The 20,472-nt window shown below is 39.3% G+C and overlaps 1 protein-coding gene across 5 annotated transcripts in view; it reads right to left on the bottom strand.

Annotated features, from left to right (window-relative positions):
• Positions 1-335: 335 nt before the first annotated feature.
• LYPD6 (LY6/PLAUR domain containing 6) overlaps positions 336-20,472 on the bottom strand; it is a 138,964-nt gene continuing 118,827 nt past the window's right edge. For all 5 annotated transcript variants that reach the window (XM_079134387.1, XM_079134388.1, XM_079134389.1 and 2 more), the window contains 2 exons: positions 5,112-5,242; positions 336-3,272 (listed from right to left, as the gene is read on the bottom strand). In XM_079134387.1, coding sequence (XP_078990513.1) covers positions 3,105-3,272; positions 5,112-5,242 — 299 coding nt within the window. In that variant the 3' untranslated portion in view covers positions 336-3,104. The remainder of the gene's footprint in view (positions 3,273-5,111; positions 5,243-20,472) is intronic.

Here is a 20,472-nt window from a genome sequence, read left to right as displayed (position 1 = left end):
AAATAACATCTTTATATTTCCTGTTGTAACAAAGAAATGTTCAAGGGGAAGTGTTGATATGATTGAACAAGGAAATGTAACAAAGAAATGTTCAAGGGGAAGTGTAGATATGATAATCTTTCTTTGATTTTTTTACACACTTACAGTTTGTATGAATCATTTGGCATGGGTGAATTGCCTTATATCTTTTCATGCATGTATGTCTTGTTTGTACAACTGGAAAGGGAGCTTCTGGAAGGAAGTCCCCTGTGGTGCTAAGCCCAGTGCATTGTACATAACCTGGGTGCATTAATCTTTGATTGACATGCACATTTGTAGGAAGGAGCCTGTTGAGATAACACTTAAAATTTTTATTCATTGATTTACAAAATGTACAATATTTACAACATCTAGGCATTAGTCCCATATTGACATGAATGAAGAGAATCTAAAAATAAATATGTGGCACATAGGTTAATATACACATCGTGGATCTTTGCACTCTAAGCCACCACCAATGGTGAGATTTAATGGAAAATTTAATGTGGTAGAAAAGTCAGATGGCTGACCAGTCCTGGACCTTCCACATGAATGGCCCTTCCTTGGTTCCTTGAGTCTGGGGATGGCAAACAAACTGCTTTCTTTCAAATGAATTAAACAAAAACCATTCTAACAGGCATGGGGGGGTGTGCATGCAGCACATGTGTGCAGAGTCTGCAATAACTCCCTGGGTAGTAGATGGATCTGTACCACTGTGGACCTGATCCCTCTACACCTGTCAGGGAGGCTTTGATGTGGTCACCTTCTTATCTCTTGTTCAAATCACATGCAGTACTTGGAAAATGTCAGTGGAGTGCGACCATGCATAAAAATGATACTTGTAAATATGTACAGCATCACATTTTCATTGTCTTATAGCATATTTCTTTCTTTCTTTACTCACGTATTTGTGGTGCCAGGGAGAAAACCCAGGTTAGAGCATCTTTAGATGCAAGATCAACTATCTCCTCTTTTAGTAAGAGGGGCAAACAAGGAAGCCATACCCTTACTTTCTAGAGAAAAAAAAAGATCATCTGAGGACACATGCAGAAAGCATCCTGCACAAAATAAACTCCACATGATAAGACGGACAAATTCCTATGAAGTCAGGCCTAGAAGTTTTCCTTGGAGGATAATTCCACTTTCTTTTCCTCTTCAGTCCTGCTTCATCCCACATAATCTAAATCTGAAGGAAAAGGCTTCATGTTATTGAGGTTTTTTGAGCCTCAGTACCTTCATTTGTGAAGTCAATAGACCAGTAATCATATTCCTTACCGAGCTTTTGCTGGGATTATAGGACCTAACTTATGTAAAGTGCTTAGCATACTTCCTGGCACACAGGACTTGCTTAATGAGTGTCTTGTTCCTCTCCCTCTACCATCCCAGCCCCAATTATAAGCAACAAGTTGATAAGCCTACCAAACTCTGAATTAAGGCCATGTAATATAATTTAGATGATTTCGTATCAAGGTTACTGCTGTCAGTTCATATTGGGTCCCTGAGGGGGTCTCATTTTATAAGCCAGAGAGTTTCCTATGCAAGGCAGGTGGATCCTCACAACACTGTCATGCCTCCTCCAAGTTCCAGGCAAACACGTCCCATAATCCTGCAGAAAGTGCAGACCAGTGATGGTCTCTACCTGCATACTTTTGAGACAACACCACTGAGGAAACCATGAGCAAGAACCTTGAGACAAACACATTACTCCTGCTCATGACATATTAACTTTTCTCAATACCAGTGGAAGTATTATAGATAACTTTCAACAAACATATATTATAAGCTCTATGATGGTTGAAAAATAGGCATTCTAATTTGATCATTTTGTTCAGAATAAAGAATTTTTTAGAATATATTTTAGTTTCCAGTTATGCCATACAAAAATAAATACTGTTTAAAGGATTTACAAGGAAGAACAAAGAAATACAACTTTGGGTGCCAAAAATATAGGAAGGATGGCAAAAATTTTATCCTCTACTTCAAAAGCAATATCTAGAAGAAATAAAAAAACTTCCCATTAAGTCTCTTTACTAATCACACAATCTACATTTTTCTCAATCTAGTATATTATCCCTTTCCCCCTATTAATATAGAGACAATTTAACACAGAACCTTCTCCATAAAGTTACTGGGAATTTGGAAGAAAAGTGTTCTTTGGTAGTAAGAACTGTCAATGGAGAAAGTGACTGGCCGAGTCACTGGGCCCTCAAAACGAATTACTACTAACATTCACACATCTTCCTCTCATTCTGAATCCTCTCTGTCTAGATTAGCTATGCAAGAATAGAAACCATTACCTAAAGAAAACAACCCCATTCTGCTTTGGGACTCTTTGGACACCATTGGCCAAAGTGGAATCAGGATTTCCTGGAACATAATTGGGCCCAAAGTCAAGGCCAGTCTCCCCATTTCCATGAAGGGTTCAATGGGTGTCAGTTCCTTTAAGTTGGGCAAAATTCTTTTCTGGCCACCCTTACAAATATACCAAATTTTGCATCTGCCTTTTTATCTTCCCATGTAGCAGAGGGAATATGATTGAGAGACGAAGGCTGGGAAAATTAAATTAAGCAAATTGCTTGCTACTCTTTGAGGAACTCTGTCAGAATCTCAAAGGAAATAGTCCAATTGTTTTCAATTCAAAGTTTTAAAATTCTAAAGCTATAACTGGATTCATGATTGTAATTAAAGCAGTGGTTCATTGCCTTTCTCCTGAAAAACAAATGTGTACACATGTCCATATAACATATTCCTGACATCTCAGAGAGTTCCAGGTCCTCCTCCAGCTCATGCATGTATTCCAAATCAAGAATCTAGATTACAATAAATGCAGAACTATTTTTTGGAGTCAAAACAAAAGTTTGTGGTATGGCATTCAGGGTCCACACTGGAGCAAGCTGGCTTTGATGGGATCTTGGTTAGACTCCAAGTGGCAACACTGAAGCAGTGGGAGGTGGGAATGCCTGACCATGATGACATCGGTGAGACGTGTGGTCTCACACGGTGACTACTGTCAGGCCAATGATTCATGCAGGACTATGGATATTGAGATCCCACGGATCCCTAGTAAACACGGCACTGTTGAGCCGCTATAGTGTGAGTCCTAACCACACCCACAGGCAGGACACTATCACCGACACGCAGTGTGGGTGCCCATTTGTCTGATTTATCGGTGATGTTGTGGCAAACGTGGCATCAGTTTCATTTCGGGGGAGTGGCAAGTTACAGATATTTCCTTCACAGCAGGAGGTGCAGACCTGAAAGAAAGGAAGAGGAAAGGTGGGTGGTGAGAGGCCAGCAGGTCCCAGAAGGAGACAGGGATCTTTATAAACTGTCTCCCTATGGCAAGACTCAAATGAAAATGCTCTATTCCACAAAGGGAATGCCAGCCTACGTTTAGGGAGGGTGGGGACAACAGTCCATCTAGAAGTAACATGGTCAGAATGAACATCCCCAGCCTCAACTTCAATGCACTGGGGTTCTGTATTTGACATTCAGCCACGTGGTTCTCAGGAAGTTTCATGACTTTTGGGCTTTATCTCTTCCACCTGTGAAATGGGATTTTGAAACTTGCTCTTCCATTACAAAGATGCTCTTTTTGACTACTTGAGGCAGCTGTCAGGAGGATACACCTTCCTCTGCCAAGTTTTCACAGTGAAAAATGAAGTGGCAATAGTCCCCATAATTTAAACTTGAATATTTACTTTCATTATCACTATCTGTATAATTATCTCCATTCTCGTGGGTAAGTTAACGTTTGAAGGGTTTTCATTTATGCAATTACTCCTGCTTTATACTGCTTTACTCCTGAATTATATGAGAGAAATAAACCCAAAGGGTTACTGACAGCAATTATTTTAGGCCATCGCTACACAAAGTACGGACCAGCAGCTTCAACATCAGCTGGGAGCTTGTTAGAAATGCAGAATCTCAAACCTTGCTTCAGACTTAGAGAATTAGAATCTGCATTTTAATGAGATCCCAGATGATTCATATTCATAGGATGGTTAATATCCTATACTGTCATTATCCTGCTGAGATTTAAGTCTCTGGTCATAATTGACATGGGAAGAGAATGTAATGTTGAGAAGGGAGACCAGGTCAGAAATGAGTTTGAATTCTGTTTCTGTCACTTGTTGGCTGTGTGACATGAGCAGAGGACATAACTTCTCTGATCCTCCATGTTCTCCTCAGTACTGACACCACAGTAACACTTGAGCCCAGCCCAGCTATCTGGAGGGTCAGGTTATGACCTTGGTTTTATGTTTCATATTTCAAACCAGGAACAAGCAGGCTTTCATTCTTAGTAGGAATTTAATTCTTGGTGTATTTGAGAAATCACCTGAAAATTAAGCATCTGTCACTGACGGTGCTATTCAAGGATATGAGAGAGAAAGCTACCTGAATCACCAGGAAAGCAACCTGACAGAAGCAGGAGACGCCACAAAGGACAAGGCATGATTTGCTAAGAGCACCCCTGCAGCCAGCAGGAGAGGCTGAGGCGTCACTCATTCTGACCATGAGTCGACTGCCTGTCTCTGATTCTTTATAACCTCCGCCATGGCTGGGCCCTGAAGTTCATTTTACACAAAGCACTTCTACGTACAGGCACTGCCGAAGTGCCTGTAGGGAACAAATCTAGAAAAGATGGTTCTCTTGTCACCTATCAATTGACCCAGGAGCCAGTGGAGACTTCCACAAACTGGCATCCCTCACTTTGCAAAAAGTTATCAAAGCTAAATTGCCTGGGACCCCCTCAGGGGGATGGATTGTTGTTGCATCTGGGATGTTTGCCACGGTGACACAAGTGGGCCCTGCTCCTCTCCCTTCCAGTAGCTTTATGACTTTCCTGAGTGAACAAAGGGCTTCTTAAGATAATCCTCTGTACCCTTTTGGTGTGGGTTTGCACAACTGATACCTGTAGTCCTCTGCCCTGGTGTTCACTCGTACTCTTTTAGAGCAGACTGGAAAGGACGATTCTTTTCACAATGACATAAGACAATCAAAGGGCAGCCTACAAGCGGGGAAGGGAGGTAGCCCTCTGAGCTGGGGGGACACTTGACTATGCCATGCCATCACGAGCTGTGTTGCCAAACCTTTTGGCCTTCATGTTCCGAGTCTCTGCAGCCAGTGGACAAGCACTCTTCCAGTGGAACGCAGCGTTTGGTGACAGAGATGCTGTTTCCTGTGACTTCCATTGTGTGCTGAGTGTAGCAGTATCTGGTCTCTGTTAAAAGAGAGAATATGCTTTAATTGAGATGGGAATGTTAGCCCTGTCTACCTAAAAGGAACACAACAGGGGATGAACACTCCAGCTCCTGAAAAGGTCTAACTATACCCAGGATGTACACCACCCCCCCAGTGTCCATCATTCCCAAAGATCTCCCTGGAGAGATCCATTTCACCATGCACAGCCTTCCAGAGAATGCAGGTCTCTATCCACAGTGATCCCCATAAAGTGAGACTCCATGGGATCACTCTTTATCTTTCTAAAAATTTCGTCATTGTCCTTGTCTTTAGGGGATAAGTGGTTTGGGGGATTGATTTAGGAGGCGAGGTTGGCAAATTTCAGAAAGATGAAGAGTTAAACAGTTCAAAGAATGTAGGGCTAAAAGAAAAGAAGTTAGGCAGGTACAGTGGTCTTGCAGGGGATGAAAGACCACAGCAGAGGCTGGTTGTGTGTGAGTGTGTGTGTGTGTGTGTGTGAAAGAGAGAGAGGGAGAGAGAGAGAGAGAGATATTCCCATGTAAGGGCAAAACTATTAGAAATAGATACATTTTATTTGGAAAAAATGACTCTATGCAAAAGAACTTCTCACCACTGAGCATGGCTGGGTCTAGGCTGCCTCAGGAAAGATTAGCCCAATAACTGGGGCAGTCCAAGAAGCTTGCTTCTCCCAGCATGATTTCAGTGTTTTTCTGGGACAGCAGATGATGACCACAATGGGAACTCAGAGAAGTTCCTCTATCTCATGAGTGTGAAAGCTTGAGGTTTATTCCAAAATTCTATAGGGAATTATTCTATTGGTAATTTAAAAACTAAAGAAAAATGGCTATGTCAACGTAATTCTTCAGAGCCTCCAGGCAGCGTTCAGCTCTCTAAGCCTGGGATTTAGGAGAATGTTCCCGCTCTGCTTTCACATTAAAAAGGAAAATGAATAATTCTTAAGAAATGTCACTGAGCTGTTTTTCATCCATATCTTAGACCCAAGTTTGCATGCTTTATACATTTTGGATATTTAGTGGCTAATATGGAATTATGACCTTCTATGATTATTATTTATTAGGCCATAAAAATTTCCCCCACCAGATTCTGTCATGATTTTGGCAGCTTTTAACCAAAGTGCTAATATTCAAAGAAGGAAAGCTTAAGAATTTTAGCTCCCCAGAATTAACTAATGTAGACCACATTGATATATCTTGGGAGTCAAGAAAGTGCTGTTTTTATTTTTTATTTTTGGTAGTGGGATTGAAGCCAGGGGCACTTTACCATGGAGCCAAATCCCCAGACCCTGCATTCTTTTTTTTTGAAACAGGGTCTCACTAAGTTGTGGAGAGACCTTGCTAACTTGCTGAGGCTTGCCTCAAATTTTCAATTCTCCTACCTCAGCCTCTGGAGCATCTGGTATTATAGGCATGGGTCAAAGTGCCTGGCAAAAACTTGGGTTTTAAAAGTCTTCTAAAAACCCTATCTAACAGGAACCCCAAAATGGCTTCTTACTGAGTCTAAAAATAGCCCCTTTCCCAGGGGTTATGCTGTTGGGTGTGCCTGGGCAGAATCTGGGTCAAGGTCCTCCCTCAGATGCTATCCCCGCACTGTGCCCTAGCTGGGATGTTGGAATTTTGTTCATTGGAATCAGGTTGAAGCCATCTCGAGCTTGCTCAGGATCCTATGGAGTTGTTTGGGAGCAGGGGAAGTAAAGTCACCCTGGGAATGAAAAGTTGAAAGCTTTACACCTGGCAATCATTATTCCAAAGTCCCATACTATTTTCAAGTTGGGATGCTTGTTTTTTGGATAAAGAGCAGGCAGCATTTCTCTTCTGATTTTCTTCTAAGCCTTAGGCAGGGTTTGACAAATGGAAGACAGTGGCTTTAGGAACCACATCTTCCAAAGAGCCCTGGTTTACTTCTCAGGCATCAGACTCAATGGATGTTTATGGTTACAAAAGGTGCACCTTCCCACCCCTGCCCCAAGTTCAAATGTTCTAGAAAGCAATAAAAACAGGAATGTTCTTATCTCCTTTCTCCTCTTCATGCAGACAACTAGGAGCAGCTGCCAGAGGTTTTATAGCTCCAAATGTAAATCTGAGCAGATAAGATCATACACTTATGGAATAAGTAAATCACTACATGGTTTCAGTTTGGGAAATTAGGTTTGTCCTCCAAGTAATGAATTATCTTGTTTTAAGTAAGCCTTAAAATAACAACTGGTGAACCTGATAGATCAATTCTGTTCATGCTTTCCTGTCCATAACAACCTCCTTATTTATTAACGGAGCACTTATTCCACTGAATGAAAGTAGTGGCAACAACTGATAAGAAATTTTTTTTCGGTAATATATGGAAAACTCTTGCACCTAATAAGCCAAACCTGCCTCTCTAGAGGGAGAAGGGAGATCAGTGAAGATGATGAGTAAGATCTTACATTTCACCATGTCCGATTGATAAAACAAGGGTACGCTGAGAACACTGCCTTCATGTCCAGCAGTACAGACCTCAATCCTAAAGCACTGATCCCTCAAATTATCCATTCCATTTCTTATCTTACAATACTCCTTGGTGAGTTATGAAATATTAATGTGGAAAAAGGTTCTGCAGTTTTGGAAATGCTCAAAAAAGTTGAACTAGTTTCTTAGGTGCGCATTTTATGGAAGCCTCCCATATACTCTGAGGTCTGTGATCTCCAAGGGTGTTTTGGAAAGAGCAGGCAGAATTTCCCAAGCAAAACCAGGTAGACCACATGAGGCTTATCGCTGGAGCGTTGTAGTGATAAAACCAAGTTTCAGCCACAGAGCATTGCCCTCTAAGCATTTTGAATAATCCTCAGGTTAGTAATGAGGTTATATGAGAATCAAGCCTGCTGATAACTTCACACTAAAAGGATTTCAAAGGCTTTTATCTAAAAGATAAAAGATGGATTTGAATTTCTACCAGGTTAGTTTCGGCCTCTAAAACCTCATATTCTGCCACTGAATAATACTCCCAGAAGTTGTGAAACAAACTCTTTGACTCACTTTAAAATCAGAAATGAAAAAGAGAGCTTAATCAACAATTGGAAAACACAAAATATAATTTCCATAAAATTCTCTCTCACACACACACACACACACACACACACACTCACTCCATAATCTAGCTCTGAAATCTAAAATAAACTCAAAGCTAAAATGTCAACTTTTATTTACTCACCTGTATTCAGTTTCCAATAAAAGAAACTGTATTTAAGCAAACTATGCATACGATGATTTAAATTAAAATGAGACATTACAAATGTTCACCTCTCAGATAAAAGACTTTCTTATCACGCAATTATCTCAATTATTCTCTATGGCTCTGAAAGTTTTTTAAATAAAGATATATAATGTTTAAAGTGATGCTATAGGATAATTCCCCATGTACAAGAATATAAAAATATTACAGGGTTGGGGATATAACTCAGTTGGTAGAGTGCTTGCCTTGCACACACAAGGCCCTGGGTTCAATCCCCAGCACCACCACAAATGATAATAATAATAATAATAACAACAATAATAATATTACAGATTATATTGGAAAAAATAAAAGGCTAATGCCATCTACCTGTACACTCCCTGCCCTGTCCCTCAGATCTACCATGAACTGTCAGTCAATGAGTTATAATATATCATAATATATTACATTAATAGAAACATAACACATTATATAAGCATAATATCATATATATTATAAAGTAATATAAAACAATATCATATATAATGAATATTACATAATATCATATTATCTATATTATATATTAATTATATATGATTACATATGATATATAATTATACAATATAAATTAATATATGCACATTATATATAATATGATGTATATATTATATATCAATTATATATAATTACATATGCTACATAAAATGATATAAAATAATTTAATAATTATATAAATATAACATATTAATATTATGTATTAAAATAATGACCTTCAGTATAATAAGTGTCATATGTGATGCCCCTGTCTCATGTCTGCCCCTGCAGGATTTCTTTACAGTTCTGGACTCTGAAATATAATCTTGTCCGTGGGATTCCCCACCCCAGACTTCAGAGGTGTTGCCGTTTTTATTTCTACATCTCTGGTCTCTTCTCTTGCAACATTTTTCCTAACCTGAATGCTGATACTCTCGCTTGTTCTATCCTTGAAACAATTTTCACTCGTCACCTCATCAATCTTCTGATGCTACCTCTCAGTCTGCTTCTTTCTCCTCAGCTCGAGAATAAAATTTCCAACTATCTCTTGGATACAGCCAGCATCACCACACATATCACATGTCTCCAAAAAAACCGTACCTCCCTCCTTCTCACATCTGTGTATCTTCATGTATGCCTCTCTCAGGAAGGACCTCCTGAGAGCAGCGCCTTCATCTTTGAAGGTAGTGAAGACTAGAAACTTTGGAATCAGCTTAGATTTCTCTCCCTCTATGACAGTCTTCCAGCCCTCTGAAATGTCTCTGTCATCCATTTCCTCAGTTCAGCATGACATCATTTCTTGTTATTTTTTTCCTCTGACCTCTCCCTTTTCTAATGCAGGTGCCAGACAACCACCAAATACGTTATTGAAATGAAGGAGAGGTCGTGCCACTCACCACTTATGACATTAATGACACCTACTTGCCAAGGAGTGCTGGCTGCTGCACTGTTAGGTGTTTGATTTACCTGAGTAGCAAGTAGGAGGGCTGCTGTGCTCTCTGCTCCTGAGGCTGTGTCCAGAGTAGAGGGGTAACTGCTCCCCACAGTGCCCTCAGTTACACTGCAATTCAGAGCTTCACATTTGAAACTCGGCACTTACTGCTCCAAGTTCTTCTTGACCAAGGCCCCAAATTAGCTCATCACTGCCTCCTAAATACCTTGAGGTGCTGTACCACAACTTTGTTCTTCACAGGAAGGCATTTTATGCATCTTCATCTTGGTCCGAGATCCATTTTTCTACCTTCCTTTTTTTGGAAACCTGATGTTCTGTAACACTAAATCCAAATGTGACAAACTCTGTGAAACTGGCCCTGATTTTCCTCTCAAATATATGGACATTAATTTGTTGCTTCCATGTTGCCTTTTTCTTTTTTTTCCCCCAGTGTTGGGGAGGGAACCCAGGGCAAACAGCATGCTAGGCCGGGCAAGTGCCCTCTCCCTTAACTCCCTAATTTGGTTAAGTCTGGTTTTCCTTATCAATTAGAATTTCTCAAACTTTGGCAAGATTGACTTTCTTTTTTAAAATGGTCAATTAAAAAAATTAAATATTTTATTTTAAGATAATTATAGACTCATATATGTAAGAAATAAGAGACATTCTATATGCCTTTTGCCCAGTTTCCCCATGAGGTCATACATTGCAAAACAATTGTACATTATCACGATCAGGATGTTGACATTGATACAGTCAAGATAAGGACATTTCCATCATCACAAGGATCCCTCATGTGAACCTTTTATAGTTGCAGCCCCTCCCCACTGCCCTCACCTCTTCTGACCCTTGGAAACCATTATCCATTTCTGTAATTTTGTCATTTTGAGAATGAACAAATGGTATCGTACAGTAGGCAGCATTTTGGAATTGGGAATTTTTATTCAGTATACATTACTGGAAATTCACCTGGATTACCATTTGTATCGAGTTTGGTAATTTTTATTGCTGAGTAGTAGTTTGTGAGGTAGGTATACCAAAGCTGGTTTAACGAATACACATATCTAGGTTGTTTCAGCTGGGGTAGTATTAATAAAGCTGCTACAAACATGTAAAATTTTGATGAGAACATAAGATCTCACTTCTCTGGGGTCCATGTTGAGAAGTGAAATTGCTGAGTTGGATGGTAGTTGCATGTTTAGTTGTTAAAGAAATTCCCAAACTATTTTTCAGAGTAGCAGTACCATTCTATATTCTCACCAGTGACATGTGTGATCTTGTTTCTCCTCATCTTTACCAGCATTTGATATTGCCCCTATTTTTAATTTTAGCCATTCTCATAGATGCATAGCTTTATTTCATTGTATTTTAAATTTGCATTTCCATAGCAGCTAATGGTGTTGAATAGCTTTTCATGTACTTACCTGTCATCTTTATATCTTTTGGGTGAAATGTCTGTTCCTATTTTTTCCCATTTTCTAATTATGTATATTTTTTACTGTTGAGTTTTGAGAATTATTTACCTATTATAGATACCTGTCCTTTATTAGATATGTGATTGGTGAACGTTCTCTCCTATTTTGTAGTTTTTATTTTCATTCTCATAATAGGGGGCTATGCAGAGCAAAAGTTTTAAGTATTGATAAAGTCCAATTTATCATTTTTCTTTTCAAGGTCATGATTTGGTGTCAAGTCTTTTTTTCCCCCAAATGTTGTAGAGTCTTACATTTCCCATTTATTTCTGTGATTCATTTTGAATTAACTGTTAACAAGGTGTGATACTTAAGTCAATGTCTACTTTCTGTCCATGGATGTCCAATTCTTCCAACACCATTTCTTGAAAAGACTACAATTCCTCCACTGGATTACTTTTGAATCCTTCTCAAAAATCAGCTGGACGTGTTTTTAAGGGCCTAGGTATCTATTCCATACATTCCTGAAAGATATTTTCTGTGGGTATAGAATCCTGTACTGATATGCTGCTGCCGCTGCTACTGCTATGACTGCTGCTATTTTCCAACAACTAAAAAACATCACATCATCCATTTCTTTCTGGGATAGTTTCTGATGAAAACGTTTATGGCATTCAACTAATATTTTCCCCACAGAAGTACCGTAGGGTACTTCTTCTCTCTAGCTCTATCAAGACTTTTTCTTTCCTTTTAGCTTTCCAAAGTTTGATTATTACTTTGTGTGCACTGTTTTAGGTTGCTTCTTGAGTCTGTAGGTCATCTCTTGCCAGACTTGGCCAAAAGTACTCTTTGACTCTTTTCTCAGTGACATCTTCTTTCTATTCTCCTCCTGGGACTCCAGTGGCATTGACACCTAGGGGATAGGAGAGCCTAATGTGGTAACTTCGGTTTCATCAAGAGTCAGCATATTGCTATGCAATTATAGAGGAGACATAGTATTCAGGACTCAGTTATTGGTTGTAGAAGAGGCCCTGAGATCAGTATGACCCTGGAAAACGTATAAGAATACACAATTTTAAATTCCTTTTAAGTAATAAATGTTTATGCTCATGAAAAAAAAAGTCTGTTTAAGTATTGACTTGATTTCCCCACAAAACAACAAAAATGGTCAACATGAAGATTGTATAGATTAACATCTGAAAGCATAATATTCTAGCACATCATTGGAACAAATCTCAATAAAATTTGGGAGGAAATCTTATAAAATAAGGCCTCCCTCAAAAATCTAATGTTGTGCAAATAGAATTATTCCCATTCAGAGTGGAAAACAGTGTGTTATGGATGTGTCCCCAGACAAGCAACGCAAGCACAAAGCTAGAAAAGGCTGAGACACAGTTTGCAAATTTTGGGCTGTCCTTCTGGCATATCTTTTATTACAGTCCCACAGATCCCTTGGGCTCTGTTCATTTTTTTCCAATCTATTTTCTCTCTTTCTCTCTCTCTCTCTCTTTATTTTTTGTTTTGTTTTGCTTTGTTTTGTTTTTGGTACTGGGAATTAAACCCAGGGGCAGTTTATCACCAAGCTACATCCCCAGTTCTTTTTTTTTTTTTTTTTTTTTTTTTTTTTTTTTTTGTGAGACAGAGTCTTGTTAGGTTGCTAAGGCTGGCCTTGAACTTGTGATCCTTCCACCTAGTCTCCTGAATTGCTGGGATTACTGGCATGTACCACCATGTCCAGCCCAATCTATTTCCTTTCTTTTATTCAGATTGAGTAACTTCTAATTGCTCTTTCAGTTGACTGATTCTTTCCTGTTTCTTCCATTCTGCCACTGGGTCTACCCACTGAGTTGTTTAAATTTCAGATATGGTATTTTATAGCTCTAAAATTTCATCTGATTCTTCTTCAAAATTTCTATTTCTTTGATGAGATCTTTCATTGGTTTAAACTATGTAATTACTCATTGAAGCATTTTTATTGTGGCTGTTTTAAAATCCTTTTCAGACAATTGTAGCATCTCTGTTTATCTCAGTTTGGTATGCATTTGCTATAGTTTGCAAACATCTTAAGTATTTTCCAGAGGTCCATGTGTTGTTCTCCAGTCTATGGCACTATTGGGAGGAGGAAGAATCTTTAAGAGGTGAGGCCTACTTAGGAAGTTAGGTCATTGGGGGCATGTCCTTTAAGGGGACTGTTGAATGCTATTCTCTCCCTCTCTCTCTTTTTGCTTCCCAACTTTCATAAGGTGAGTGGATTCCTTCCCCCATGTGTTCCAACCATTACAAACTGCCTTGCCACAGGTCCAAAAACAGTGGGGCCAGCTGGCTATGGACTAAACCTCTAAAAACTGTGAGCCAAAATAAAGCTTTCTTGTTTTTAAGTTAATTATCTTAGGTATTTGCTACTGTAATAGAAAGTAGACTAATATACAATTATAATTTTTCACTAAATTTGAGATCTTTCTTGTGTGATGAGATTTTATATTTTTATTGAAACAGGGACATTTTGGCATGATAATACTCTATGACATGTCCCTTCTTGGGAGTGGTAGGAATGCCTCATTAATGCTTCACACTGACTTTTATTGATGCTATGGGAGGGGGGTGGCCCTATTACCAATGGGTGGTGGTGATGTCCTGACTCTCCATTAAGTTTCCTATGACTCAACCCCAGGGAAGTGCAGAGGCATCTCAATGGTACTGGAGACCTCATGATTGCCCAGAAGGTATGAAATTCCCCTTAATTGTCCTCCCATACCGTCCTAGAAGGGAGGTCAGGGTGCCTCAGCACAGCCTACAGCCTATTGTGGATAAAAATCTAAACTCTTCATTCAGCCTTTGCTGGTGTAGGTAGGGCTACAATTTTTCTTCTGTGGTGTTTGGTTAGAATATAGCAGTTAATATCTAGGTTTTCTGTCTTTCCAGGTGAGGTTTTCCTGGTCCTTTGGCTAGAAAAAGCACATTTCTGTTAGGGTTTATTTTGTTGGTGCTTGTGACATTCTCAGGTTGTTGACTTTTTCAGCTCCAAGCATAGAATATATGAGGCAGAAAGGACTTCTGGTGCACTGTGTTATTCTTTGGGTCCTGAAGTCAATAGCTAGTCTGCCATTTTCTCTCTTTGCACCTTGAAGAGTCTTCTGATGTTTTTGGTTTATTGGTGTTTATTTATCTAAAATGTTCAGAATTTTTAGTTGGCAGGAGGAATAGAAACATACATCTGCTCTATATTTCCAGAAATGGAAGTCATCAGTCCTTCTGACAGTTTAGGCTAGACAATTCCATTTGGAGGACGGTTCTATGCCATGATATTTAGCAGCATCCATGACCTCTTCCAACCGGATGCCAATATCACTCCTAATTGTGATAAAATGTCTTCAGATATCAACCAATCTCCCCCAGAGTCAGGAGAATTGTTCCTGGTTGAGATCTACACCTCTACAATTATAACCTTGAGAAGAAGGTCCATTTTGCTGGGTTTGTAGTCCTCCCTCATGAGGAGCATAGATAAAAGTATATTTAGGAAACAGCTAGCCAAGCTCTTCTAATCAAAGTTGAACCAAATTAAAATCATTTAGCTCGATGATGTCTATAACATCTCTTCCCTGTATTTTGAATGGTCTCATCCAATTTAAAAGTAAAATAATATACTTTTATAGGAAGTATAATTTTCATATAATACAACTAATTTGCAAAATTATTTGCCTGGATTTCACAAGAATAAACATATTAATATTCTATGAACCAGAAATTCTGCCCCTAGAATGTTTATAGAAGAACAACTTATACAAATGAAAACTGGAAACTATAAAAATGCCATTAGTGGTAGAATAAATTATGGCATATATTCATATACCAATGAGAGCTAGCTAACAAAATAGATAAGTCTCTCATAATTTTGAATGAAAGAAGTTAGATACAAAAAGGTATATACTCTATTATTTCAATTCTATTTTATTGTTAGATTATACCCAGAGGTGCTTAACACTGAGCTACATCCCTAGCCCTTTTTATTTTTTATTCTGAGAGAGGGTCTTGCTAAATAGCTGAGGCTGTCCTCAAACTTTTGATTCTCCTGCCTCCAGCTCCCAAGTCTCCAGGAATACAGTCCTGTGCCACCACACCTGGCTTCCAGGAGCTATATTTGTTTGTTAGGGCTGCCATAAAAAACTACCAGACTGATTAACTTAGACAAAAGTTTTCTCACATTTTGGAGAAGTTTGAAGTCAAGGTGTTGGCAAGACTGGTTTTTTCTGAGGTTTCACTCCTTGGCTTATAGATGACTATCTTCTCCCTGTGTCTTCACATTATCATCCCCATGTGCCTGTCTGTGTTCTGAGCTCTTATGAGGATACCAGTTACATGGAATTAAGGCTCCGCCCAGTGACTTCATCTAATCTTAATTACCTCTTCGTAGATCCTATCTCTAAACACAGTCACATTCTAAGGTACTGGGGATCAGAACTTCAATATACAAATTTGGGGGCAGGGCACAATTCATCCCATAACAGAGATCCTTAGTTGTAAAAAATAAAAATAGGCAGGAGAGAGCTTCTGAGCGCCTGAAAACAGTGACTTCATCATCTGGGTGATTTTGTGTGGTGAGTTCAATTTGTAAAAAAATAAGACCACTACACTGTTCAATATTCCAAGTGTATACCTTAATTCAAAGTTCAGTAAAATTGAAAGTGAAAGAAAAAAGAACCCAAGATGAAAGAAAACTGAGTTATGAAGATGATGAACTACAAACTGAGCACACAGAAGCTGAATTATTTAAAGCTTGCCCTAATTAGGAATTATTACACGGCCTCTGGCACCCTGGCATCAGATTATTCTCTTGGTTTTCCTGCTTGTATCAATGACTCTCCACAGATCCCTAAAAAAGATGTGTTTTCTTCTCTTGTCTCATGTAGGAAACTCCTCAAGGCAGACATTTAAATTAAATAAGTGCGCATCACTCTGCCTGACTCATGACTGGGCTCCTTCTCCTGCAGTCAGTACCTCGTGCAGAAACTGCCAGACAGACAGATACCTTCCTGTCTTTCCAAAAACATCATCCACACTTCTTAAGGACAGGTGACACACTCACTTTAGAAACCTTCCTTTTAAAAAAAAAATGCTGAAATTCAGGAAGCAATGTACTTATTCATAAAAGGTGAAGGCTAAAGAGGCAGATGGGAATGTAGGATAAGGCAGTGGGGCCAGGCAGGAGTTGACAGTGACAGTAGGAAAACAGAAGAGGACAAAAGCATCTGGGGGATGAACCCATCTGAGGCCACTGTGGTAACAGAAAACATCTGAACAGGGCTGCGGATGTGGCTCAGTGCTGAGCACTTGCTCAACGTGTGAGGCCCTGAGTTCAATCCCAACACTGAAAAAAGAAGAGGAAGAATAAAAGAAGAGGAGGAGAAGGAGGAAGAGTAGGAAGAGGAGAACATAAAATATCTGGACAGAAACACTGTGAATGGAGCAGGTTAGATGCTTTCAGTGTGGGGAACAATAAAACTTGTAAATATAGAATGGTGGAACTTTTAGCTTCAAAGCTGCTGGAAAAATTCTAATTACAAGAATAAGTTTGAGAATTCTGCTACCTGAGATGGACCAACTTGTATCATCTTACCAAGAAAAAGAATAAAAGTAAAGTAGCAGGATAAAACTAAAATAATAAAAATCTGTATGAAAACATAGGAGTGCTACCAAGATGGGTAGAATTGGAAGAGCAAGGTAGCAGAGGAAAGAAAAGTTTTTTTTTAAGTTCAGGCTGACATTCTGTACCTGTTCTCCCCTCCAGGCATTTGCTGATTCAAAAGCTGCACAGGTGGAGAAGCTGAGAAGCCAAGCAGAAAGCCCTGCCAAGGGGCACAGAAGTAGGGCAGAGCCTTTGTTGTTCTCCAGGGGCCTGGATGCACAAACACGAGCTCGGAGCTGGCAGCAGAGCCAAGAGAGAAGTGAGGGTTGACAGGCTCAGGCTAAAATTCAAGGTTGGCAGTTATTCACTTTTAGCACTTTAAAAATGCCATTAACTGCTGGCTTCTATTGTCTCTGTCAATACTAAGTGTTGGCAAGGTTGTGCAGCAACTGGCACTTGTGTTCCTGGCTAGTGAGCATGTAATCAGTACAGGCAGTTTTAAAAAACTATTAGGTGATATTTGGTAAAGGCAACACTCACATGCCTCATGCCTGGTAATCATGTGTCTGGGATAGCCTGAGCAGAAATGCAGCGTATATATACTAAAGGACATGTATAAGGATGTTCGTCATTTTCAAACACTGGAAACAATCCAAATGTCCATCAACTGTGGAATAAATGAACTTTGGTATATTCATAGAATGATCTTCTATACATCTTTGAGAAAGAATGATTTCATTGCTTACAAAACATGGATAAATTTCACATATACAATATTTGAAAGCAAGGAGCACATTTCCTACAGCTCCATTAATAGGCAGCTGAAAGGTAGTAAATATTGTTATCTTTGTGGAGTAGGGCATAATGACTGGGAGACTCTGGGGTTCCACGGCTTCACAAGGGTGGTAGATCCTAAATGCTAACCTTGTAAAAATTCACAAGCTGTGCATTTATGATCTGTTTCCTTTCCAGTAAGTATTTTAACAGTTAATTAACAAATTAAAAGAAGGAAGTCTAAGACGTTTATTTAGCAATTGATAAAATAAAAGAGAATCTAAAAAACATCTCATTACTTAGCAGTCAGAAGTGGTGGATAAGATATAACCAACACATTTATAAATGCACAATTGAACTCTCCAAATAGGGACATCCCATGAATGAGGTATTGATCTCACTATCTCGGGGAAGAGCCGATGTTAAACATAAACAGTGAGAAGCTGTCTTGGGTCTTTACATTACAGGCTTTAGAGACACCTAGGTATAAAGGGAAGAAACCCTAAAGGGCCGGATCCTAAGTGTAAAATTGAAAAAAGGGAAAGAAAAAAAAAAAAAAAAAAAAAAAAAAAAAAACCACCCTTAGGTTATGTTAAAAAAAACTATCTATTTTAGCCAAGCCTGTGTCTGAAAAAAGTCAATGAGGAAGTCTTTCCTGAATATTTGTAACCTTCAGTTGATCTGGGGAATCCCATTTTTATTTCCTGTTTGTACCAGGAACCATCAGACAACTGGTCCAGAAAGAGACATCAAGGCACATCTTAATTAACTCACTTTCAAAGAAAAACTGAGCAGCACAGAAGTTGGAACCAAAAGGATATATGTCCTCTAACTCAAAATTTTTCTTCTGATTTCCTATCAGCAATAAATTCACATGAAGATTGTGCCTTAGAGAGAGGCAACTGCACTTCCTAATTAAGAAGGAACATAATATCCTTGGCTTAGGTGTTCTCTGCAGAATGAGTCTTTTTAAAAACTGTAATGTTTTTGACTTGACATTTAATTCCACAGACTCTTACTAAACGTTTATACAGTTCCTCTCTCAAGGAACTTTTAATCTTGCAGCACAGAGAAAAGTCATGGGCAAAATGACATGGATCCGAGTACGTGACACTCAGCTTTTATTTTACCTCATCAGTTCCTTCAATTGGTCCCTATATAACACGATTTTAAGGGCCTTTCTCATTCTGGTTCACAAAACCAAGAAAATTGAACAGATTTGTCAGGAGTAGTTCCTGAAATGACACAAAGGGAAAAGGAAATGGTGAGGGACAAAAGATCAGGCAAGTGAGGCAACAGGAGCCATTTACAGAGGACATCTTAAATTCTCATTTCCAGGAAGTGAGTATGCGACCACGAATCTGTAAGCACAGAGGTAACAGTCATGGAATGGAATGTACACAATGCACATTCCCAAAGAAAGAATCACAGCGAAGCTGTGTCAGCTTAGAGATGTGGCTGGCTGATGCCACCATGGCTGGAGGCTTTCTCCAAGCAGGTTGGACCCAGTGGTAATTCACAGGTCTGTCAACTCCAGAAGCATCAGCCATTAGGACATGTGGGGTCTCCAAGTTCATCCACTAACTGAATTTAGCTTTCAAATTCAATCCTTCCCCAAGCAATTTTATCTTTATCCATAAAGATAAAATTAAATGCTATGAGAAACAGTTTTTTTCACCTCCAATAATTAAAACCTAGTTAAATATGTCACAAAGCAACCAACAAAACCCAAGAAATGTCTCAGAATGCCAGGATGCCTTTCCATGGGAACTTCTCTGCTGCACTTACTAAGCCTGTCGGTAGTCTTATACCTGCTCCAGGCATGATAAGCAAGAAAAGAAACACATTTTACATTTTAACCTAATAATAAAACAGTGCTATTTTTATTGATTAAAAAATACGGAGAAAACATGGAGGAAAGAACAGCCGACTCATGGGAAGAAGGGCTGATCAGGCAGGGGGCTGAGTGTGGCTGCACCATTTCCCAGGTTAGGGCTTGAGTGCCCACTCCTTACCTGCTACTCAAGTCCCCACACAAACAACCTGGCTCCACTATTTTGCTCCTCTTATTCTTTCATACTAACTAGTTGCTACTTCCAGGTGAGGTCTCTCCTCATCCACTGAGCACACTTGGAGAATCCCATCTCCATTGTTCTGAAGGACTCCCGGGAAGACTTGCCTTCTCCAGGGTTCTAAACTCATTTCCCCGGTGTCGGGCTGTTTAGATGCTTTCACTGGCAAACTCAGCCCCCAGATGCTCTTCCTCCCTCACCCTCCCACAGCACTCAATGCCCTGTTTCATTTGGCACTTAACTTTGTCCTGCTATTTTTGACATTTGATATGTTCAGATCTTATCTCCCAGGCTAAACGGCCTGCTCCTGGAAAGAAGAAACCAGATTCCTATCTCTCACTGCATAATTGCCCCAGGGACTTGGCATGGTCATTTTCTGCCATGAACTTCAGTGCAAGACTTTCCATTTATCCCTATAAATTTAAAGACATAAAGATAAAAGTGTAGGGGAGAAAAGAGAAAAGGGTAAATTGTGTAAAGACCACTTTGTGGCACTTTTAGGTATCTGTACTTTGAAAGGATAGATTCCTATCTTAAAAGGAAACATCCAGATGGAGCTTTCTCTTTCCCTGAGAAGCATTCCCACAGTGATCCTGGTCACCTGCTTTTTGTTTGTTTTTCTCTGTGACAGGGATATACTTGTATATAATCAAGTCTGTAAACCAGTTCACATACCTTTCTTTTCCTCTGCATGAAGTCTGC

The sequence above is a fragment of the Sciurus vulgaris genome (genome assembly GCF_902686455.1).
Source record: "Sciurus vulgaris genome assembly, chromosome: 3".
NCBI classification, from domain to species: domain Eukaryota; kingdom Metazoa; phylum Chordata; class Mammalia; order Rodentia; family Sciuridae; genus Sciurus; species Sciurus vulgaris.
Note: the sequence above shows the minus strand (reverse complement) of the source record. Positions and strands in the feature narration are given on the sequence as shown.